The sequence below is a fragment of the Balaenoptera borealis genome (genome assembly GCF_965194805.1).
Source record: "Balaenoptera borealis genome assembly, chromosome: 14".
Taxonomy (NCBI): Eukaryota; Metazoa; Chordata; class Mammalia; order Artiodactyla; family Balaenopteridae; genus Balaenoptera; species Balaenoptera borealis.
The window spans coordinates 65,807,757-65,832,560 of NC_138875.1; the positions used below are offsets into that span (position 1 = coordinate 65,807,757).

At 50.5% G+C, this 24,804-nt stretch overlaps 2 protein-coding genes and 1 pseudogene across 9 annotated transcripts in view; 2 read left to right on the plus strand and 1 right to left on the minus strand.

The window, feature by feature from the left end:
• Positions 1-1,340, plus strand: part of SUSD2 (sushi domain containing 2) — a 27,971-nt gene extending 26,631 nt beyond the window's left edge. For both annotated transcript variants that reach the window (XM_082354760.1, XM_082354763.1), the window contains exon 17: positions 1,123-1,340. The gene's annotated coding sequence lies outside the window, so the exon portion shown is untranslated. The remainder of the gene's footprint in view (positions 1-1,122) is intronic.
• Positions 1-23,446, minus strand: part of GGT5 (gamma-glutamyltransferase 5) — a 27,249-nt gene extending 3,803 nt beyond the window's left edge. For 2 of the 6 annotated variants that reach the window (XM_082354767.1, XM_082354766.1), the window contains exons 1-8: positions 21,899-23,446; positions 4,248-4,378; positions 3,841-3,936; positions 3,128-3,323; positions 2,406-2,563; positions 1,731-1,877; positions 759-895; positions 237-427 (exon numbers count right to left, since the gene is read on the minus strand). In XM_082354767.1, coding sequence (XP_082210893.1) covers positions 237-427; positions 759-895; positions 1,731-1,877; positions 2,406-2,563; positions 3,128-3,323; positions 3,841-3,936; positions 4,248-4,378; positions 21,899-22,071 — 1,229 coding nt within the window. In that variant the 5' untranslated portion in view covers positions 22,072-23,446. Of the gene's footprint in view, positions 1-236; positions 428-758; positions 896-1,730; positions 1,878-2,405; positions 2,564-3,127; positions 3,324-3,840; positions 3,937-4,247; positions 5,625-5,985; positions 6,065-19,127; positions 19,268-21,898 lie in introns of those variants that run through there. The other 4 variants (XM_082354765.1, XM_082354770.1, XM_082354769.1 and 1 more) reach the window with 4 other exon arrangements.
• On the plus strand, positions 8,944-19,100 carry LOC309611037 (small ribosomal subunit protein eS8-like; annotated as a pseudogene). Its single transcript has 2 exons — positions 8,944-9,432; positions 9,659-19,100. The product of its transcript is annotated as a small ribosomal subunit protein eS8-like (transcript).
• Positions 23,447-24,804: the final 1,358 nt, after the last annotated feature.

Below are 24,804 nucleotides of genomic sequence, written 5' to 3' on the forward strand. Positions count from 1 at the left end.
CCACGGCATCCTTCTGGTTGTAAGGCCCGTCCTCATCCTGGCTCAGGGCCACCCCATCAGCAGCCTTTTCGGCCAGAGGTGTCAGGGTGTAGGACCCTTTTGACACAGGAGAGGGAAAAACAAGGTACCACTCGATGGACACAGCCAGGGAGGTGCTGGGAGGCCAGGCTGGGGGTGAAGGGCTCAGGTCTAGGGAATGGAGTGGGGCTTGCCCGCCTGCCCCTGGCCCCACGTACGGCGTATTGATGGTGCTGGTGGCGGACACAGCACTGCCATCCTCCCCCAGCACGGACACGTGGGCCGTGCCCATCCTGTGGCTCCAGGTCCCGGCCAGGCTGTAGTGGCTGAGCTGGTGGTCACCCCGGCTGTCGATCTGCTGGTGGATATGCTGGGCCAGAGCCTCCCCCAGCAGGTCCTGGGAGGCGTTCTGGGGTGGGCAGACAGGTGACGGGGTCAGTGAGAGGCCAGGTGGGGTCACAGAGCAGAAGGTCCCCTAAGGGTGTCAGAGACGCAGCGCCACCACTGCCCTCCCATACCTGCCCCTCCAGGGCTCCCTTCAGTCCCCAGACTGCTCCACCCTCCCTGCTCTGGGCCACTGCCAGGCCATCCTGTTCTAGAACCAACCGTGTACACATCCCTCCAGCCTCACCCGCCAGGCTCTCAGGGTCTGTGGACGGAGCACCCGTTGGCCTGAACCTCCCTTCATGCTGAGCCCTCGGGCAGGGAAGGGGGCTCTCCACCAGCTCAGGGCACCTCACCTGGACCTCTGGGTGGCTTCGAGGGTCCCACAGCCGCCACCTCTGCCCCCTAGCAAACTTGAGCGTCTCCACGAGGTGATGGTACAAGTTCACCCTCCCCTCGGGCCTGGCCACCGACTCCGCGGAAAAGTTGAACCCTGGGGAGGGGGTGGGCGCAGGTGGGGGTCATCCTGTGTAGTGGGTTGAGAAAGATTTGTCCATGTCCTAATTCGCAGAACCTTCGAATACTACCTTATATGGAAAAAGAGTGAATATTACCTTGTATGGCAAATGTGTGATTAAATTAAGGATCTTGAGAGGAGCGGATTATCCTGGATTATCCGGGTGGGCGCTAAATGTAACCACATATATCCTTATAAAACAGACACAGAGAAGAGGGAGGCTGTGTGACCACGGAGGCTGAAATTGCAGGGATGCAGCCACAAGCCTAGGAATGCCGGCAGCCACCAGAAGCTGGAAGAGGCAAAGAACAGATTCTCCCCCAGGCCCCCCCGGAAGGAATGTGTCCCTGCAGGCACCCTGATTTTGAACTTCTGGCCTCCAGAACTATGAGAGAATAAATTTCTGTTGTCTGAGCCACCAGGTTTTGGTAATTTGTGATACTTTGTTACGGCAGCCACAGGCAACATCAGGCAGCCCGCAACCCCCCTGCAGGCTGCAATAGGCTGGGCCTCAGCCCTAGCTGCACACACTGGACCGGCAGCTCACCACCTGCAGAGCCACTGCACCTGTGCCCTGGGCCGGGGTCACCTGGGGGCACTTAGTGGGTAGGTGACGGCAGACCCTTCAGCAGAGCCCAGGCGTGGGCCACACCGGAGGCCAGCTCTAGAACACACCGTCCTGGCCCACTCAGCCCCGTCTTCAGCATCTGAGGAGGGGGCTGAGCTGGAGGAGGCAGTGGCTACCCAGAGCCTGGCTGGGCCTGGAATTCAGTTCACGGGCACCGGACCCCTGGGCTCCTGGGGGCCTCACCTTTGAGCACGTTGAGGACAAAGCTGAGAATCGCGCCCCCTGCAGGCGGTGGCGGTGAGTACAGGGTGTAGTTCCCCAGGGGCACCTCCAGGGCATCCACCACCTCAGGCCGGAATGATGCCAGGTCCTGCGGGGTCAACTGGCTGCCTGGGGTGAGACAGAGGACTCCATGTACAGACGGGGACCCCAGTTCACACAGTGGGGGCCCCCCTCGTTCCCTAGCCTTCCAGGCCCAGAGGGGTGGTGCTGGGCCTGTGGGCAGTGGCCTCAGGGCTGGGGGATGGGTGGACAGAGGCCAGGGACGGGCAGGTCGGAGGGGAGAGTGGGAGAAGGTGGGGGAGGCATGCTGGCCTCTGAGAGACTGAGGGTGGCCAACTCCAGGCCCAGGAGCACCCCCGCAGCCACCGATGGCTCCCGTCTTGTGGCCCTAACCCTCGGGGCCCTGCTCCTCGGGGGCTTTGACTACAAGGTCCCTGAGACCAGCAGAGGGCAGGACTGGGGCAACGGCCTCTCCAAGCCCTGGGAGCAGCTGGCCCCCTCTCGGAGGGGAGGGGAGGGGAGGGGAGGGGAGGGGAGGGGAGGGGAGGGGAGGGGAGGACCAGACCCACCCTCAGCCCTGGCGCCTAGACCCCTCTTTCTCTGGCGGAACGGGCCTGTGGGGCCTTACGTACTGACCTTCCTTGGCAACGTCCTCCAGCAGTATCTGGCCCAGCCTCCCTGTGTAGAGGGCCTCTGCGCCTTCCGCAGCCACGGTCTCCAGGGTGGCGGCCAGCGCGGGCCACGGGAGTGGGTCGTGAGGACTCAGGGGTTCCGTCCCATTGAAGAAGAGCTGCCTGGGGGGTGGGGGGCGGCCTCAGGGTGAGGCCAGGTCCTGGAGGGCAGCCACACTTCTGCAGGGACCCTACAGGGAGGGAGTCCTGGTCCGGGATCCTGAGGGGCTGCAGTGGACATGGGGGCAGATTCTCCAGGATTGGGTGGGGCTGACACCCCTCATGTGTCTCATCACCCAGGCCCAGGGAGGACACGCCCCACCCCCCCACCCCCCGCCAAGCCGGCGTCCACCCAGGGCCTGACACCCGGCGCTCCTCCTGGTCAGTGGGCTGGCCAGGTGGGCGAGTGGGGCGGCCAAAGCCCTCCTGCCAGCCCAGAGAGAGTGGGTGGGGGGAAGGGCAGGGCCCAAATCTGCACCCTGGGAGCCCCATCACTTTGGCATAAACTCTCTCTGGCCTGAGCCCTCTGATGAGGTTCTGCCACGTGGAACCGGAGGTCTCTGAGCTGAGACAGTGACATACTGGCCATCCAGGGCCCGGGCCCCCAGAAGGTTGATCCACTGGCTGGAGGAGGAGCTGAGGAGGGGCTGGGCTGAGGAGGGGCCCTGGGCCCCCATCGGAGCTCACCTCAGGGATGATGCGTGCAGGGAAGGGCGCAGGTAGCTGCTGTGCAGGAAGCGGCTCAGGACGCGGGGCACGCGGAGGCCCCCCCGGAGCAGTGCGATGGTGGGCCCGAAGAGCTGTGCCCAGGGCAGGCGGCCGTGGCGGCGGTGCGCCTCAGCGTAGCCGCGGAGCTCCCCAGGCACCCCGATCCACTGGGCACCTGCATGGCACAGGTGTCACGCCCCTGCCCCTGGGCCGCCCCCCTTGGCCCCTGGAGGCTCTCCATCACTCCACACTTGGCTGCCTGGCCCCCCAGCCGTGGCAGCCAGAGCGAGCCTTCTGGAGCCCACTTGGGACCACGGCCCTCCCCACTCACACCCCTGTGCCTCCCCATTGCCCTCTGCACAAAGTCCATGGCCAGGCCTGTGGCGCCCAGAAAAACTGGCCCCATCCCCGCCCACCACCCCCAGCCCCGCAACCCGTCTCCACTGAACTCTCTGGGCCTTCGGCTGAGGTGGTCCCTCTGCTTGGATCGTCCCTCCCAACTCAGAGAGCCCTCCCCCGGGAAAACCCGGGGAGTCAGGACCTCTGCAAGGGCTCCCCATCCCCAGCTGCCACCCCTCAGTGCCAGGGTGGTTCAGCCGTCCATGAGGGGCGCTGCCCCTTCAGGGTGGGGGGTTCTGGTCAGCCCCAGTGGTCTGGTGGGGTGGGAGCGGGTGGCCCCTCTAGGACCTCACCTGTGCCCAGAGGCTGGGCCTGCTTGCACTGGTCCAGCAGACCCGGGATGTGGCTGGCAGGTACCGTCTCCCTGGCGTTGATGACCTCCACCTTCCCTGGAGTTGGGCAGGGCGTGTGGGGTGTCAAGGGCACCCCGGTGGCTGCTAGGCCTCACTGCACACCAACAGTCCCCCTCAGACAGCCCCGGCCCTGCTCTGGGCCTCAGTTTCTCTCTCTGTACCATGAACTGGCCTCTGTGCTAACACTTGGTTTCAGCTTTGCAGAGGTTGGGGGGCACCAAGAGACCCAGGAAGGGGCATGGGTGGACAGGGCAGGTCGGCCATACACTCAGGTGGTCTACAAGCACCTCACTGTTAGCACCTGTGGACGAGCCCATCCTCCCCACGGGGGTCCCGTATGGACTCACCTGTGGACGCATTGTAGATAGTGAAGATGACCCCTCCACCCAGGCCCATGCTCTGGGGGTTGACAACCCCGGTGCAGACCAGAGCCGCGATGGTGGCATCCACGGGTGAGCCGTGCTGCTGGAGGATGGCTCTAGGGAACATGGCACAGAGTAAGTGGCCTGGCTCCCCTGCCCCAGCCTCCCGACCTGGGCTGCTCTGCTCGCATTCACTGGGGAATGGGGACAGGTGGGTGGCCTGCCTGCTGCCACCAAACCGCACTGGGCTGCCCCCTCAAGTCCAGCCACTCACAGGTGTACAGCACTCTACAGATTGCAAATTGTGATGCCATTTACACTGCCCCTGGCTGTATATAAGGTGCATCTCAGTTTACAAAGTGCTCCAGCTACCATTATTTGCTAGGTCCTCCCAGCAGCAGTGGCTCATTTACAACAGGCAGAAGCAGGCCCGGGCCAGCCCCTCCGTCCCTCCCGGCAGCGCTGGGAGCCCAGCCTGGCGGATGCCACTCCTCATCTCACTGGGGACACACTGGCCCAACCCCTTCAAGACTGGACTTTTTCAAGTGACCCTGGGATCCTGCGCTGCCATCAGGGCTTAGGGCTTGGGCTGATGGGTTCCACAGCCCCTCCCAGGGCTCCACGGTCTGTGGGAATGCTCTCAGGCCTCAGTCTCCCCATCTGTCCATGGGCAGTGAGGTGTGAACCCTTCAGCTCCTAGGTGCTGGTCAGACTGGCCTGTGCCGAGGATGGGCTGTGCCCATCTCCCTGGGGCACAGCCCTGCACAGCTCACTGGGGGCTGCCTCTTCCCTCACAGCCAGGAATCCTCCCCAGCACCTCAAGGTCACAGATGGGAAACCAAGGTCCAAAGAGGGGCTGGGCCTGGGTCCCCTTCCCCCACCACTGACCCCAGCACCTTCTCAGCTCAGGCACGCTGATCCGAGCACTCCATGCTGGGCTCACCCCTCCCCGGAGCCACATATCCCTGCTCTGGGCCCACATGTGGGCACACATGGGCGCCACATGGACACAGGTAATCTTGGAATGGGAAAGAGGGCACGAAGCCAGAAGTATGAAAGAACTAAGATTCTACATCCAGGCACAGAGAAACACACATTTTAATTAGAATAAAACACCATAAACAAAGAAAAAAGACAAACTGGAAAAAACAAATTTAAATTCCCATCACAAAGGCCGCATCTCACTTGACCTCGGAAGTGCTTTCCGCACTAGGCTTTCAGGACCCCCACCTACCACGCTCCGGTTTTCCTCCCACCACCCCAACCTCAGGATGTTGGAGGCCCCAGGCTCAGTCCTTGGTCCTGGTGCATCTATGTCCTCCCCCAGATGAGTTGATCCAGGCTCAGGGCTTAAAATGCAACCTCTGGGGCTTCCCTGGTGGCGCAGTGGTTGAGAATCTGCCTGCCAATGCAGGGGACACAGGTTCGAGCCCTGGTCTGGGAAGATCCCACATGCTGCGGAGCGGCTGGGCCCGTGAGCCACAATTACTGAGCCTGCGCATCTGGAGCCTGTGCTCTGCAACAAGAGAGGTCGCGATAGTGAGAGGCCCGCGCACCGCGATGAAGAGTGGCCCCCACTTGCCGCAACTAGAGAAAGCCCTCGCAGAGAAACGAAGACCCAACACAGCCAAAATAAATAAATTAATTAATATTTTTTAAAAAATTAACTTTGCATTCAAACTTTGTGTTAAACCACATATTAAAAAAAAAAAAAAAATGCAACCTCTGTGCTGATGACCCCCAAATTTGATCTCCCCTAAACTCCAGGAACTTATCCCCAGCCATCCACAGGCTACCTCCCCTAGGCATCTAAGAGGTATTTCACTCTAAACATGACCTAAACTTCACTTTTTCCTTCCCTCCCACCTCTGCCCCCCAAACCGCTCCTTTCTTAGTCATCACGATCCTAGAAAAGGACACAACCATTCACCCTCAGGCCATAAACCTCAGAGTCGTCCTTGATAGGTCGCTTTCTTTCATCCCCATATCCAACGGCCAATCCTGCCTGTTAGTTTTACCTCCAAAATACACTTAGATTCCAATCCTTTCTCATCACCTCCTCCACCACACCACCACCCTGGTCTAAGCCACCAGCATCTCTCACCTGGGTTACTGTAACAGTCTCCTATCTGGACCCCTGCAGCTGCCTTGCTCCCATAGGTTTTAAAAAAAATAATCTGTTAACATGTAAAGCAGACATCCTAGTAATGAAAGACTAAACAATTCAGACCAAACTTCCACAGACAACTAGAAAAGCCAGACAAATAGAAAACATCTGCTCAAGGGCATCAGAAGCAGGAGAGAAATACAGGCCTCCGAGTGAGAGGAGCCTGGCTTTTGGAGCCGCTTTTCCCCTCCAGACGATTGCCAGTCCTGGAAGAGGAGGCTGAACGGCCAAGCAGGGCTTCTGACATCCTCCAGTGCCTGGGGCTGGGTGTGCTGGGGGACCACACCTGGGGACGGGTCCTCACTCCGAGTAACAGTCAACTAGATACAGAGCAGCTCTTACAAGCACGGCGGCCCAGCTTCAGATGATCTCAGCCACTCAAACTGGATTAAGGCGATCCCAGAATGTTGATATCCTAGGCCTCAAATTATTATTTTTTTAATAGATCTTTATTGGAGTATAATTGCTTCACAATTACTGTGTTAGTTTCTGCTGCACAACAAAGCAAATCAGCCATATGCATACACATGTCCCCACATCCCCTCCCTCTTGAGCCTCCCTCCCATCCTCCCTATCCCACCCCTCTAGGTCATCGCAGAGCACGCAGCCGATCTCCCTGTGCTATGCTGCTGCTTCCCACCAGCCAACTATTTTACATTCAGTAGTGTATACATGTTGATGCTACTCTCACTTCCCCCAGCTTCACCCTCCCACCCCATGTCCTCAAGTCCATTCTCTGTGTCTACCTCTTTATTCCTGCCCTGCAACTAGGTTCATCAGTACCATTTTTTTTTTTTTTTTTAGATTCCATATATATGCGTTAGCATACGGTATTTGTTTTTCTGACTTACTTCACTCTGTAAGACAGACTCTAGGTCCATCCACCTCACTACAAATAACTCAATTTCATTTCTTTTTATGGCTGAGTAATATTCCATTGTATATATGTGCCACATCTTCTTTATCCATTCATCCGTCAATGGACATTTAGGTTGGTTCCATGTCCTGGCTATTGTAAATAGTGCTGCAATGAACATTGTGGTGCATGTCTTTTTGAATTATGGTTTTCTCAGGGTATATGCCCAGTAGTGGGATTGCTGGGTCATATGGTAGTACTATTTTTAGTTTTTTAATGAACCTCCATACTGTTTTGCATAGTGGTTGTATCAACTTACATTCCCACCAACAGTGCAGGAGGGTTCCCTTTTCACCACACCCTTTCCAGCATCTATTGTTTGTAGATTTTTTGATAATGGCCATTCTGACCGGCATGAGGTGATACCTCATTGTAGTTTTGATTTGCATTTCTCTAATAATTAGTAACGTTGAGCATCTTTTCATGTGTCTCTTGGCCATCTGTATGTCTTCCTTGGTGAAATGTCTATTTAGGTCTTCCGCCCATTTTTTAACTGGATTGTTTGTTTTTTTGATATTGAGCTCCATGAGCTGTTTGTATATTTTGGAGATTAATCCTTTGTCTGTTGTTTCATTTGCAAATATTTTCTCCCATTCTGAGGGTTGCCTTTTTGTCTTATTTATGATTTCCTTTGCTGTGCAAAAGATTTTAAGTTTAATTAAGTTCCATTTGTTTATTTTTGTTTTTATTTCCATTACTCTAGGAGGTGGGTCAAAAAAGATCTTGCTGTGGTTTATGTCAAAGAGTGTTTTTCCTATGTTTTCCTCTAAGAGTTTTATAGTGTCTGGTCTTACATTTAAGTCTTTAATCCATTTGGAGTTTATTTTTGTGTATGGTGTTAGGTAGTGTTCTAATTTCATTCTTTTACATGTAGTTGTCCAGTTTTCCCAGCACCACTTATTGAAGAGGCTGTCTTTTCTCCATTGTATGTTCTTGCCTCCTTTGTCATAAATTAGGTGCCCATATGTGTGTGGGTTTATCTCTGGGCATTCTATACTGTACCATTGATCTATATTTTTGGTTTTGTGCCAGTACCATACTGTCTTGATTACTGTAGCTTTGTGGTATGGTTTGAAGTCGGGACGCCTGATTCCTCCAACTCTGTTTTTCTTTCTCAAGATTGCTTTGGCTATTCGGGGTCTTTTGTGTTTCCATATGAATTGTAAGATTTTTTGTTCTAATTCTGTGAAGAATGCCATTGGTAGTTTGATAGGGATTGCATTGAATCTGTAGATTGCTTTGGGTAGTATAGTCATTTTCATAATATTGATTCTTCCAATCCAAGAACATGGTATATTTCTCCATCTGTTTATGTCATCTTTGATTTCTTTCATCAGTGTTTTATAGTTTTGTGAGTACAAGTCTTTCACCTCCTTAGGCAGGTTTATTCCTGGGTATTACATATATTTTTTTGCAAAGGTAAATGGGAGTTTCCTTAATTTCTCTTCCTGATTTTTCATTGTTGGTGTATAGGAATGCCAGAGATTTCTGTGCATATAGGCCTCAAATTATTTCTAAAAAATTTTAACAATCTTTATACACGTTCACTAGTGCTCAATTAAAAAGGACTAAGCCCTCTTTCCAGCCAGTGCCGAGCGATGGGCATCTCTCAGGACAACTGGCACAAGCACCACAAGACCTAGAGCAAAAGGAAGCCCTACAACCAGAAGCGGAAGTGTGAGCTGGGATGCCCCACTGCCAACACCAAGACTGGTCCCCGCCACAGACACACAGTCCGCATGTGGGGAGACAAGAAGAAGTACGGGGCCTTGAGGCTGGACGTGGGGAACTTCTCCTGGGGCTCGGCGTGCTGTACACGCAAGACAAGGATTACTGATATTGTCTACAATACATCCAATGATGAACTGGTCCATACCAAGACCCTGGTGCAGAACAGCATCATGCTCACCAACAACACATGGTATGCCCCACTATGCCCTGCCCCTGGGCCGCAAGAAGGGGCCAAGCTGACTCCTGAGGAGGAAGAGACTTTAAACAAAAAACAATCAAAGAAAATTCAGAAGAAATATGAAGAAAGGAAGAAGAACACCCAAATCAGCCGTCTTCTAGAGCAGGGGTCCCCAGCGGTCTGCAACCTATTAGGAACCGGGCCGCACAGCAGGAGATGAGTGAGCAAAGCTTCATCTGCTGCTCCCCATCACTCACATTACTGCCTGAAAATCGCTTGTATTACAGCCTGAACCATCTCCCCACCACCACCGCCCCGGTCCGCGGAAAAATTGTCTTCCACGAAACCAGTTCCTGGTGCCAAAAAACTTGGGGACCACTGTTCTAGAGGAGCAGTTCTAGCAGGGCAAGCGTCTTGCACGCATCACTTCAAGACCAGGCCAGTGTGGTCAAGCAGATGGCTTTGTGCTCGAGGACAAGGAGCTGGAATTCTATCTGAGGAATACCAAGGCCCCGAAAAGCAAATAAATCCTCCTCCCTCCTATCTTAGCTCATGTAAAAAAGGTGTTTATTGTTATAAAAAAAACGACCAGGCAAACAAGGAAGGAAGACAGCACAAAGCCCAAGAGAAAGCATAGATAATGAAGGAAAAGACCATAGGATCTCCAGATTATGAAGGGTCAGACCTCAGACTTTGAATAACTATATGCAAGGAAATAAAAGACAAGATTAAGAATTTCATCAGAGAACTGGCAACTATAAAACATGAAATTAGGAGCTCAATGCTAACAGGAGATTACCAACAGTTTAAACACAAATTTTAAAAAAAGATTAATTCAATACAAAATATCCAAATTTAACTACAGAGAGAAAAAAGGATAGAATAAATAGAAAATAGATTGAGACATAGGGGAATAAAATAGGTAACCAACAAGGACCTACTGTAGAGCACAGGGAACTATACTCAATATTTTGCAATAACCTATAAGGGAAAAGAATCTGAAAAAGAACATATAACAGAATCACTGTGTTGTATACCTGAAACTAACATGACATTGTAAATCAACTATACTTCAATTAAAAAAAAAAGAGAGAGAGAGACACATAGGGGATAAAATTATAAAAAAAAATATCATACAAACACTAACCAAGAAAGCTTGTATAACTATATTAATTTCAAACAAAGTAGACTTTTAAAAGAAAATATTATTAGAGATAATGAGGGACATGTTATTATTATAAAAACCTCAATTCAACAAGAAGATATGAAAATATAAATGTATATGCACTTAACAGTTTTAAAATATATGAAGCAAAACTTGGCAGAATGAAAAGAAGAATTAGACAAACATCACAGTGGGAGACGAACACACTTCTCTCAGTAACTGATAGAATAATAAGAAAAAAAATCCTCTACAGTGAGGCTGTAGAAGATTTGAAGGACATCATAATAATAAACTGACTGAACTGACATATACAGAACACTGCGCTCAACAGCAGTGTTGCTGACACATTCTTTCCCAGAATGCACAGAATATTTAAAAAAATTGATCGTTTTCTGGACCTTAAAGTAAGTCTCAACAAGTTCACAGAAATTAATTAGAAAATCCTCATATATATGGAAATCAAGACAAACACTACTAAATAACCCATGAAACAAAGAAGACGGTACAATGGAAATTAGAGAATATTTTGAACCAAGTGTAATGAAAATATCGTACATCAAAAGCAGTAGGATTGGGCTTCCCTTGTGGTGCAGTGGTTAAGAATATGCCTACCGGGACTTCCCTGGTGGCACAGTGGTTAAGAATCCACCTGCCAATGCAGGGGACATGGATTCGAGCCCTAGTCTGGGAAGATCCCACATGCCGCGGAGCAACTAAGCTGTGCGCCACAACTACTGAGCCTGCACTCTAGAGCCCATGAGCCACAACTACTGAGCCCACATACCACAACTACTGAAGCCCGTGTGCCTAGAGCCCATGCTCCACAACAAGAGAAGCCACTGAAATGAGAAACCTGTGCACCGCAACGAAGAGTAGCCCCTGCTCGCCACAACTAGAGAAAGCCCACACGCATCAACGAAGACCTAATGCAGCCAAAAATAAATAAATAAGTTAATTAATTAATTAAATAATTAAAAAAAAAAAAAGAATCCACCTGCCAATGCAGGGGACATGGGTTCAAGCCCTGGTCTGGGAAGATCCCACATGCTGTGGAGCAACTAAGTCTGTGAGCCACAACTACTGAGCCTGCGCTCTAGAGCCCACGAGCCACAACTACTGAGCCCGCATGCCACAACTACTGAAGCCCGCGTGCCTACCGCCCATGCTCTGCAACAAGAGAAGCCACCGCAATGAGAAGCCTGTGCACCACAACGAAGAGTAGCCCCCGCTCACTGCAACTAGAGAAAGCCCACGCGCAGCAACGAAGACCCAATGCAGCCAAAAAATAAATTAAATAAATAAATTTTTTTAAAAAAGCAGTAGGCTTATCAGCAACGGTGGGAAGGAAGGGAAGCGGAGACAGTGGGTCTGGAGAACTCCCAGACCACCCACTGGTTCTCACAGGGAAGCCTGGAAGACCAATTAACCCAAGAACCTTTGCGCAGATGAGTTTTACAGGTTGAGTTTTGCAGTCTCCAGCTTACGGGTGAGTGAAAGGTGGCCAAGGGAAGTTTGGAGGGTGCCGAGGAGTTCTGGGTCCTGAGAACTCTCCACATGGGGGATCCCATTCTCTCTCCAGAACAGAGCCCTGCACGGAGGGGAAGCCAGTGGGAGGAGAAGTCAGACTGAGCAGGACAGGAACGACAGGAGCAAAGGATAGTGAAGATGTAGATGTTTTCAAAAAGTTATGGAGGCAGGGAATTCCCTGGCAGTCCAGTGGTTGGGACTCTGTGTTTTCACTGTCAAGGGCCTGGGTTCAATCCCTGGTCAGGAAACTAAGATCCCACAAGCTGCGCAGTGCAGCCAAAAAAAAAAAGTTGTGGAGGTGCTCAGAGAAGACAAATACCAGAAAGTAGGAGGCCGTATATATTTTTAAAATCATTTTGTGAAAACAACAAAAGGAACCAAGAGCCATGATGCTACAAAAGCTATTCTGACTTACCTTCTAAACTCAAAGTACAGGAAAACTCATCTTCCTTAAACATGAACAATAAAAGGTATTGAAGCCACACCCCATACAGAGTTGATATAAGGAAAAAAGATAATAAAAATCAGAATAATGTCCCGTGGAGGCATGCCAGAAAGACAAGCCCACAGAGCAGATGTAAACTGCAACGTAATATTTTTAAGATGTGCTAAATAAATTAAAAGAATTATAGAAGCAATGAAAGAACAGTATACATTGGAATTAGAAAAACCTTAAAGTGAAGTGACTGGAGAAGCTGAAGACTTAAAAACCAAAATTATAGAACTCAGGAAAGAATGAAGCATAAAAGAAAAATTATCAGAAGTGAAGCCTAAACAAGGATAAACACAGAGCCAATACCTATAGAGATACATTAAAAGAAAGATAAGATGAAAAGGGGGAAATTTTTTTCAATCAAAAAGAAATGAAGAAGGACTTCCCTGGTGGTCCAGTGGTAAAGAATCTGCCTTACAATGCCAGGGGCACAGGTTCGATCCCTGGTCAGGGAACTAAGATACCACATGCCGCGGGGCAACTAAGCCTGCGCACCACAACTACTGAGCTCACATGCCTCAATTAAAGAGCCTTTGTGCCACAAACTACAGAGCTCACGTGCCCTGGAGCCTGTGCACCACAACTAGAGAAGAGAAAACCCGCATACCACAACTAGAGAGAAGCCCACGTGCCGCAACAAAGAGCCCACACACTGCAACAAAAAGATCCCCCATGCCTCAACAAAGATCCCGCGTGCTGCAACTAAGATCCGACGCAGCCAAAAAATAAATTAAATAAATAAATAAATAAATAAATAAATCTTCTTAAAAAAAATGAAGAAAGAGATTTTAAAATACAGATATAAAGAAGATCAAACATACACTTAATAGGAGTCCCAAGGAGGAAAGCCAAATCTATGGAACATAATAAATAATAAAAACTACAATTCAAGGTAACTTTTCTGATTAAAAAAAAATTACTTGTCGAAAGCGCACTCCACTGCATAGGGAAATCAATTCAGAGTAGCCAATATAGAGATGTATTCAAATTAACCTATTGGATATTAATAAAAATTAATAATTATTTGGGCATCTAGGTAAAAAGGACTAAGTCTCTTATAAGAGAAAGAAAATCAGATTGTCATCAGACTTTTCAACATCAATGCTTTATGCCAGAGACAGTGGAGTGTTATAATCAATGCATTCAAGGAAAGAACATGTGAGCCAAGGATTTTATATCCAGCTAAACTGACCTTCACCTCCAGGGGCCACAGACTGTTATAAACATGCAAGAACTCAGTGAATATTTTCCCCATGAACCCTTCCTGAGAAATCTCATAAAAAAAAAAACAACTTCAGACAACTCAAGTAACTGGAGAGACTTTGCCATAAGAAGTGGGACTAAGAATTAAATATATACTGACCAGTAGATCTAAGACTAAAAATGATGGTTATGACGGAAACAGTATAGAGATGGAATGGCTATTGTTCTGAAAATGTAGGTACAGTAGTACAACCATTACAAAAATGGGGTAGGGATGTTGTTTTGAGGACATGGTTGTTGTCGTTCACTCATGGGCTAAATAACAGATATAATAGATTAAAAAAAAAAAAAGACTCTGGCTTTACAGGCCCCCAGTACTGATAAAAGTAAATTTGCCTGTTTATTGCACATAAAATTGGATGTTATGGATGTGTTAATTGTGCCAATGGAAAATTTACTTTTGATGATTGTATGGACAGAAAATCCATCTGGTGGGAAGAGGGAAAATTAACTGAAAAAAGAAATGGGAGAAACAGCTAAAGCTATTATGGGTCGTGAGGTCTGTTGTGCGGATATAAGAGGAGGGTGGGGTGAGAATGGAAAGGATATATGAAAATAAAAGAAGCTCACTGCTTGACTGATAGGTATTAACTGACAGTAAAAGGATATCCCTTTAGACCCTATGCTGGGAGATGGGAAGAACAGGAGGAAGAAGTTACCAGGTAGTTTCAGTATTACTCATAGTGGGGAACAGTATCAGTCAGGGTTCTCAGACAAACAGAACCAATAGAATATACATATAGGGAGAAATTTTTATTTTGAGGACTTGGCTCACGTTATTGTGGAGGCCGGCATGTTTGAAATCTGTAGGGCAGACCAGCAGGTTATAAATTCAGGGGAAAGCTGATGGTGTAGTCTTGAGTCTGAAATCTGTGGGGCAGGCCAACAAGCTGGAAACCCAGGCAGGATTTCTATGTCCAAGTCTTGAGGTAGAATTCCTTCTTCTCTGGGGAACCTCAGGTTTTGCTCTTTATGCCTTCAACAGATTGGGTGTGGCCCACCCACATTATGGAGCGCAATCTGTCTTACAGTCAACTGATTGTAAATGTGTTTTGTTTTCGTTTTTGTTTTGGCCAAGCCGCACAGCTTGAGGGATCTTAGTTTCCTGACCAGGGATGGAACCCATGCCCCCTGCAGTGGAAGCACAGAGTCCACCAGGGAAGCACTGGACCACCAGGGAAGTCCCAACTGATTGTGAATGTTAATCACATCTACAAAATAACCTCATGGTCACGTGCAGACTAATATTTGACCAAACAACTGGGACTGAGCACCATAACCTAGTTGGTACATAAAATTAACCATCAGAGGAGCCAATAGAGAATATTGAAAGAGTAAGAACTATGAGGACCATATCGTATATATCTAATATTGTTATTATATTTACCATATAACATAATAAAGATATCAACATAGGGCTTCCCTGCTGGCGCAGTGGTTAGGAATCTGCCTGGCAATGCAGCGGACATGGGTTCAATCCCTGGTCTGGGAAGATCCCACATGCCACGGAGCAACTAAGCCCATGCACCACAACTACTGAGCCTGTGCTCTAGAGCTTGTGAGCCACAACTACTGAGCCCGTGTGCCACAACTACTGAAGCCCATGCACCTAGAGCCCGTGCTCTGCAACAGGAGAAGACACCGCAACGAGAAGCCCATGCACCACAACGAAGAGTAGCCCCCGCTCGCTGCGATTAGAGAAAGCCCGTGCACAGCAACAAAGACCCAACGCAGACATAAATAAATAAATAAATAGTATTAAAAAAGATACTAATATAATTATAACCATTATAACAAACATATAAACCTTTCTCAGTATCAAAAAGTATATCAGAAAGAGAAAATAAGGGATATATTTGATTATTTTGCAAAAAACAGAAATAATTTTAAAAGAAATAAAGAGAAAAAAGAAAAGAAAAAGATATATATATATCTATATACACACACATATGCATTTGAAAAAAGAGAAAAGAAACACAGGAAAAATAAATCCAAAACAAATGAAAACGATTTCCTCTAAAAGAGAGAATAGGAACAGAATAAAGGTCATATGGATGAGAGTGAGACTTTTGAGAATACCTTTTTATACAGTTCTGACTTGTATTCAGACAGAAAATTAAACAGAAAGGATGAAAAAGAAAACCCTAAAATTGAATTTTAATTGAAAAAAACTAAGCTAATAGTATATTGAACTGTTAACATAATCACACAGGAAAAAGAACTTAATTAACTGCCCATCTTTCATGGGATATATCTTAAGGACCAAAAAAACCTCTGAAAAGACATCTTGAATTTTCTCTAGCAGATTCATTGTTCATAGTGCATTGTTGAAGTAATTCTCAAACTTTTTTGTGAGTACCTGGGGATACAGCAAGTAAGTAAATATATGGACATTGTTGGGAACTTCTCTCATAGTTGCAGAGACAAGACGGGATGGAGAAAGATGCAGAAGACCCCATCATAGTGGATTTGAACTGGAGGTGTCAGAGATTTTACATTATTTCTTGTTCTATGCACTGATACTACCTAGAAGCAATGGCATCCCAATAATAATGAACCCTCTTAGCATCCAGATTTTCATTTCTAAAATACCATTCTCTACCAATTCCTGATTTCAGGTTTGAGGGAATATACGAGTAGATCCTGGAACATTTTGTGTACAAGTCAAGAAAATTCTCTAAGACTGATGGATTTGTGTAAAAGAACATAGATGCTGGCTTAAAGGGGCTCTCACTGGTCAAATTTGTGACAATTTGAGCATCAGAAAGAGTAAAGTGATGGATTATAACATAGTGAACTAAAATAATCCATGAGTCAATAGTAATACTCAAGAATATCTGGGTTGGGGAAGGGGGATCCTTTTTATAGAAGAATGCCAGCCAATGAGTGGTGAAGAAATGACTAGTTTAGAAATCGCCGTTTTGCAAACACAAATGTATCTGTTGAGACGAGGATAAAAATAGATGCTAAAACATGGGGTAAATGTTGTTTGAGAAAAGGATATTCGCCGGGTCTCAAAGTATCAAACCGTACGTTACTAATTTAATAGGGAAATGGTACCCCGTACAACGGAGAGATCTGGAAGACACCAGCTTTATGAAGTGATCCAACTTGGCATCACAATGATGAGAGGGTCTCACATTGTGTTCCCTCTTGTGTGATACAATGGGAAGGCAAAATACCACCTATCTTATATTGTGTTTAACCTGAATCTGATCGTAAATAAATTATAAAAACAAACCAAGATTGTAAAGAAAGACTGATACAACCGAATGGACTTCTTTAATGTCACAGAATATCAACTTTTTTTTTTTTTTGAAGCAGGGGATTGTTCTAGATTAAAGAAGACTAGAGAAACATGACAATCACTGGATACTGGATCTAAAAAGATAGATGGGGTGGGGGTGGGATGAATTGGGAGATTGGGATTGACATGTAAACACTAATATGTATGAAATAGATAACTAATAAGAACCTGCTGTATAAAAAAATAAAAATTCAGATTAAAAAAATAAAAGTGAAAGAAAGAAAGAAAGAAAGGAAGGAAGGAAGGAAGAAAGAAAGAAAGAAAGTAAGAAAGAGAGAAAGAAAGAAAGAAAAAGGAAGAAAGAAAGATTGGGTCAATTGGAAAATTTTTGAATTGGACTAGGTATTAGATACTATAATTGTACCAAGGTTAAATTTCTTGAGTGTGATAATGGTATTAAGGTTATATAGGAGAATAATCTTATTCTTAATAGATACATGTTTGAAGTATTTAGGGATAAAGTGTCATGATAAATGCAACTTATTTTCCAAATATGTGGAAATATAGATATATGGAGAGAGAGAGAGAGAGCACGAGAAAGAGAGAGACAGAGAATGTGGCAAAATATGAACAACTGGTGAATCTAAGTGAAGTGTATATGGGTATTCTTTCCATTTTTCTGTGGGTGTAAAACTTTTTCAAAATAAAAATATGAACATTTAGGGGAAGAACAACAAAAAACTTGTGGAATACAGCTAAGCCAAACTTTGAGGGAAAATTATAGCTTTAAGTGCATGTACTAGAAAAGACTTTAAAGATCAGTCATCTATGTATCCACCTTATAATTTGTTTTTCCCAAAATGTATCTCAAGATGAATATTTTTTAAAAAGCAACTTAAACTCAATGGAAGGAGGAGAAAAGAGTCAAGATAAAAGTAGAAACTAATGAAAGAGGAAATAAATGCATCATAAAGAAAATCAACAAAGCCAAAAGTTGATTCTTCCAAAATACAGTAAAATTGATAAAACCCTTATCAAGACTGATCAAGAATGATAAGAGAAAACGCTAGTTACCAATATCAAGAATGAAAAAGGGGCCTCATTACAGACTCTTATGGACATTAAGAGGATAATAATGAGAGGACGTTATAAACAATTATATGCCAACACATGACAACTTGCACAAACTGGACAAATTCCTTGGAAAGAACTTACCAAAACTGACTCAAGAAAAAATAAAAACTTGAAAGTCTTATACTTGTTAAAGAAACAGAATCTGTTATTTAAAACCTTCACATGCACACAAAGAACTCAGGCTCAGAAGATTAACCAGTAAATTCTTCCAAACGTTTAAGGAGGAAATAACACCAATCTTAAGAACAAGAAACAACAACAACACAAAACCTATTCTTGCAGACTATGGAAAAGGAGAGGACATTTCCTAGCTCTTTTTATGAGGCCAGTGTAACCTTGATACCAACACCTGACAAGGACATGAGAAGAAAGGAAAATTACAGACCAGTACCTCTCATGAATATGAAGAAAAAAATCCTAAACAAAATATTAGCAAATCAAACTTAGGCATAAATAAAAATGATATTAAATCATGAACAAGCTGGGTTCCTTCCACGAATGCAAGGGTGGTTTAACATTTATTGCATTTTTTTTTTTTTTGGCCGTGACACCCGCGGCATGTGAGATCTTAGTTCCCCAACCGGGGATCAAACCCACGCCCTCTGCATTGGAAGTGTGGGGCCTTAACCACTGGACCGCCAGGGAAGTCCCACTGCATTTTTTTAATGGGAGAAAAATCATTTGATTGTCATGATAATGCAGAAAATGCATTTGATATACAATTTGACAGAAAGATGGGCAAAAGATTTTAACAGAAATTTCACAGATGAGGATACCCAGAATGACCAATAATCACTTCCAACCCCTCAGCATTAGGTGTGGAGTTATTTCTGTCTCCCCCCACTACGAAGGCAAGAGCCTTGACCATCTGGTTACCACTGTGACTCCAGGACAATGGCTGGCAGGTGGCTGGTGCTGCAGGTAGCCAAGCATCACACACCTTCACGCATCCACGACGCCCGCCAACATGTACCACGAACACGCTCATGTCCACAGGCAGGATGGTACACGCTCGGGGCCACCTGGGCTGGGGTTCCTACTCACCAGGCACGTGCCTCTCCCTCCTTGAGCCTGGGTCTCCTCAGCTGTGAAGGGGCCAGTTGTGGCCAGCAGAGAGCCGCGGTGCAGAGGAGTCACACTTCTCTCACCTGCCTGTCCCCAAGGAGCTGGGAGGCTGCTGTCACATACACACTCGGACACGCACGCTCACACGTGTGTGTGCACGATGCCCAGGTATACAGGCTGTTTCCTCCTGAACCCCAGAGGGTTGGAAGTGCAGTAATTTCCTGGTGAGCCAACCGGGAGTCCAGAGAGCCGCTAGGGTCACAAGGGCTGGGAGGGGAGGAAGGGTGACATCACACCATAATCCTGTGAGCCTTCCCCACAGCAGGGTCCCCTGTTGAGATGCCGACCACATCCAGACCAAGCCACTGTTACAACAGGCCAGGGACACCTCCTCTGGGCCGGGCGCGCTCCGTGACAGAGGTGCCAACATGAGCCCCACTTCACAGGTGGGGAAACTGAGGCTTGTCCAGAGTCCCCGTTCTCCTCTGCACCAAGGGCATGACCCACAGGCCGACTCCTGAATGGGTCTGAAGCAGCTGATGAGACCCAACCTGCGGGGCCCAGCCCCTCCCCACCCCTGACTCCAGGGCCCCACAGAACAAGCACCCTGGGCTCCCCGCCAGCCCCCTCTACAACTACTCACATGGCCACTGAAGCTCTGGCCTTTACGATCCAAGCCCAGGGGCTGGGTGGGCTGGAATCCTGGGCGGAGGATGGGGACCCTGGGAAGACCCCACCCTCCAACAACCCCGGAGAGATTCCCTCTCTGCAGGGGCAGCAGAGCAGGACAGTCCCAGCTGGGCCTGCTCATGTTGTGACACCCAGCTGGTCCCTTCTGTGCAGGCCTAGTTTCCTCTACGTCAAGTGGAACTATGAACCCTCCACTCAGGATCCTGTGTGGCATTTCCGAGTGGTCACAGCAGACAGACATCACAAAGCCTAAAAATCACCACTAACCCTGAAGTCTCCCTAGAAGGCAAGCACTCACGTGGAGCCTCGGAACTCCCAGTTTGCACATGAGCCTAACACATTGGCATCACGCAGGATGGGACGGGCCCTCATTGTCACCGTGCTTCTATTGTGTGTACACTAGGCTTGGAGCCGGTCCTCCCCCAGGGACTCTGGCTGCTGCAGGAGTCCCAGCCCCACTGAGAGAACCCAGCGCTCACAGGGTGGAAGGAGGTAGGGTCTAGGAGGCCCTTGCAGGATCTCCCCAGCCCTGCCAGATCGTGTGAGCCCCTGTCCCACAGCAGCTGTGGCAGCTCCAGGCTCTCTCCCACCCCTGGTTTCTTAGAGCAAGAACAGGAAGTGGAGCGCCAAGGACATGAAACACTTGGGGGGAACCACATCTGCTCACCTCACCAGCGAGGGTTGCAGAGCAGAGACCCCAACCCCTGGCCCTCCAAAACCCCCAACAAAGACTTGGGGAGACACAACAGGCCCGGAACCCCCTCGCAAATCCATGGAAGCAGCCCCCAACCCCTGGGGGCCGCGTCCCCATCAGTGGTCTCTGGGTCTGAAGCCCCGACTTGTTTGCATCTTTGCAAATATGGGCTCAGGGGGGCACAGCGCCTCTGCAATTCGCCAGAGCATTGGGAGGGGTCATTCCCCTCCCGGCCCCTGGGAGCCCCCTGGGAAGACCAAGCAGTCTGCCCCCAACTTGTCCCTGTCATCCTAGAGGGAGCCCTGAGGAAGGGGACAAAGCACCCTGAGAAGAGCCTGAGGACCAGGCCAGAAGGGGGCAGGGCAGGGACAGACGAACAGACAGATGGAAGACGAAGGGAGGAAGGAATGAATGAAACCAAGGGAGAAAGCACGGAAGAGGGGTGACCCTGGGACGAAGGGGGCATGGATGCCATCTGCCCAGTGGTGCCCTGGGTGGGACTCAGACACACTGCCCCTTGGTCCAGGACAGTCCTCTTTGGTTCACAAAGCACTTCTGATTCTGACAATGGCCCTTGAGGCAGATATTCCGGGAAGCAGACTGAGCCGGCAGGGAGGGGGCTGCTAGCCCAGGCTCCCACAAGCCCAGAGTAGGGCAGGGGCCAGGAGGGGCGTCCTGCACATCCCGTCCTGGTAGGCAGCGGAAGCCTCCTGTGGGCTGGGCTTCCTGGAAGAGCGTTGGGAAACATCAGCTGGGGCCCCTCTCCACAGCCCCCCTGCCCCGGCCTACCAAACATCAAACAGTCACTCTGCCTGCCACTGGCCTGGCTCCAGGCCTTGACACGCAGAGGGGAGGCCGTGGGGGACATGATGCCATCAGAGGCCAGTTTCCCAGGGCCAGGAGGGGAGCCTGGTCTTGGGCAGCACTGAGTGCACCCCGGCAGGCAGTCCTTACATATGGAGCCCCTGAACCCCTTCACCCATGCCCCCGGGGGAAGACCCCAGCCTTGGAAAACTGCCAGGGCTTCTCTGAAGGGGCCAGGACCAGACAAGCAACACTGCAGCAGTGCCCTCGCTGGGCCTCCCAAGCCCTGGAGCTGGGATCAGCCTCACATACCAGCTCTGCTCTGCTCTGCTCTGCCCACACTGTTGCTACCCTAAACCCCTGTCTGTCTCATGTGCACACCTGCTACTTGGTCTGTGCAAGGGCCCTGGGGCTGCTTCCTTACTGGAGGCCAAACCCACACGACTCCCACAGGCCAGCACACACACACGTGTGCCTTCTCCACATTCTCGCCACTGGTCACAAAGTCTCCGGGAGGGGTCAGGGCCAAGGGCCACCCAGTTCCCACCCACCTCCTACTCACCGTCCAATGTCCGAGCAGATCTTAGAGTCCGCAGCAACCGCAGCATGGGCAAAGGCCTGGGGGCCACAGTGGACGCGGTGCCAAGAGACGACCACGATAGGCACAATGATGGCCAGTGCCAGCCCCAGCCCCAGCAGGACCATGCTGATCGTGGCCCCGTGGCCCTGGGCCATGGCTCTGTGGCCCCGGGGGAGAGAGGAGGTAAGTGGGCACACAGACCAGTGGGCGGAGATATACAGAGAGACAGGTGGATGAATGGACAACAAGGTGAGCAGATGGACTCACAGATGATGGGACAGATGGACAGATAGACCGGAGCCAGAGACAAACAAATGGATTGACAGCCAGATGGCTGGACAGAGAAGGAAGGTCAGATGGACAAGTGGACAGAGTCAGGATTACAGATGGATAGACAGACAGGTTTCCAGGCGAACAGCGGGCAGCCAGGCAGACAGGTGGGAATGTGGACGGGCGGCTGGCAGCGGGGCTGCTGCCTTCCTCCAGCGCCCGCCTCAGAGGCAGAGCTGTCCACCCGCCTGGACTTCCAGTTTTCAGCCCCTGTCTTGGCCCTGGCAAGACGCCAGGCAGCAGGGCGTCTATGGGGAGTTTTTCCTGCCAGAGAGGAGTCAGTGGCGGCCGTTAACTCCCTCACTGCTGTTCCCACCGCCTGTCCCCTGAAAGCCTTGGTACAATCACCCCTCCCACCGGCTGCCAATGCCCAGGGCTACCCTGTCCCGTCCTGTGTGTGAGGACTTGGTGCCTGCTTGGCTTCCCGGGGGAAGCTGGGGTGCAGGGCTCCCAGGACCCCATGGTTGCTCCCCGGTTCCCAGCAAAGCCAGGACAGCAGAGTGCAGGCCTGCCCAGGACCCTCCCCTGGATCAGGCTCAGTGGGGCAGGGGGCCAGGGCAGAACCCCAACTCACCTCCTCTTCATGGGGCCCCGCCCAGCCGCAGCTCACCACAGCATCCTCAGAGCCAGAGGACACTGGGGTTAAAGGGGACCAGAGGCAGACGGAGGGGGACCCAAGGCAATGTCAATCAGGACCCAAGTTCAACTCCCAGCTCAGCTGAAGCCAGGGCAGGGGGTGGCAAGGGGTGGGCAGGGGGTGGCAAGGGGTGACCAGGGGTGACCAGGAGGGGGCTTGGCTTTCCTGTCTGCTCAGGGGAGGCGACTGGAACGCCAAATGCCCAGGACAAGACTTCTGTGTGGGGAATGCAGACAGGGCCTGCGTCCAGCCCTTGGCACACAGTGCCCACCGGACCGTCTACCCCTGGGGCCTGCTGTCCCGGAAATGCCACTGGGCCTCAGGGAGCGGGCTTCCCTTCCACCTGCATCTCTGCCCATCCCTGGTGGCGTGTCTGCTTCCCTCTTCCTGAGCTGACAGCGCCTCCTCTCCTGGGAGCACCGGCCTGCACCCTGCCCTGCCCAAGCCTCAGGGTGCCCAGCTAGGAGGTGGCTGGGAGAGTGGGGGCCCCCCGAGGTGCCCCCTTTGACCAGACTCAGCAAGGCACAGGGTGCAGGGGCTGGACTCCCACCCCCAGAGCCCCCCAGAGCCCCCACATTCTCCCAGCTTCCTTTCTAGCTGAGCTTTGCCCTCCCCAGGTCTCTTTACCCCTTCTGGCACAGCAGAGAAACTGAGGCACGTGCCCGCACAGCCACAGAACCTGCCAGGCCCCCTGTCCGAAGCCCCTGCCAGCCTGAGCTGGAGGGGCTACTGGGGCACCTTTGGGGGGTGAGGAGGGCTGCGGGCACCTCCCACCACCCCCACCGGATCCCCAAACCACAGTGACATTGCTCAACCAGGAACCAGAGTGCATTCCTGGGCCAGGGCCAGCCCGGGAGGCGGAGGAAGCAGGGACAGAGAGGTCAGCGGGGTCAGGGTGGGACAACGCCCCCTCTCCCCAGCCTTCCTGGTCATGCAGAGGCCAGGGTGCAGGGACCGCTAGAGGGAAGGCCCAGGGAAGGAACAGGCATTGTGCTGGGCTGGCCAGAAGTACAGTCAGGGAGGCCCAGCCAGGAAGGGCCCTGGACATCCTTGTCCAGGAGATGAGGGGCAGGAAAGAGAGGGGAAGCCGTCTCCAGGCCCCAGGGGGGAGCTGAACCCCATAACGGCTGGGGAACTGGGGTGCACCCTGTCCACGTGCTGGGGCCCAGGGAGTTCCAGGCCAGCCCCCACCTCCGCTGGAGCAAGGCCCAACCCTCAGGCCTCAGTCTTCTCCCCCTGCAAATTGGCCACAGCCTTTCCTCTGGGGCTAAAATGAGGAGAGACCTGCCCACCCCACCAGCTCAGCCTCCATCTTGTCCCCCCATCCCCCAGGGACCCCAGAGATGTCACCCTCCAGGGCTCAAGGCTCAGACATGGGGGCACTCTGCAGACCAACACCCTGTTTCCCTGTGGGCACTTTGGAAGCATCAGGATTTTCTGCCTCATGAAAGAGAGCCCAAACCTGGGTTCTCCTAGCCCTGTGCCCCTGCCCTCAGGGGCCCCCACTGGTCCTCACTAGGCAGGGGGATGTCTTGCTGTCATGCTGGAACCCCCTCGCCCCTGCCCACCTCCCCAGGTCTTTCCCAGCACCTCACCTCAGGCGTTACAACTGTGTATAAAGGATGAGTTAGGAGGCCCTGAGGGAGGGCGGGAGGGGCTGGCCCCGGTGGGGGAGGCTGGGCGCTGCGTCTTGTGGTTCTCCCCCACCCAGAGCCACCCTCCCTGGGGCGCTGGTCCAAGCCCTGACCCTTGGGGATTTGGCAACCTCTTCCAGTTCACGGATCCCTGAGAACCGGGCCTCCTTCTGGAGTGGATCACAGCTTGGGTTTCACTCTGGGTTTCTGCTTGGAAAGCCCCCTGGGCCTGGCCCTGACCAACATGTTTTGCTCCAGCCTCTTGCCCAATCCCACCCCCACCCAGA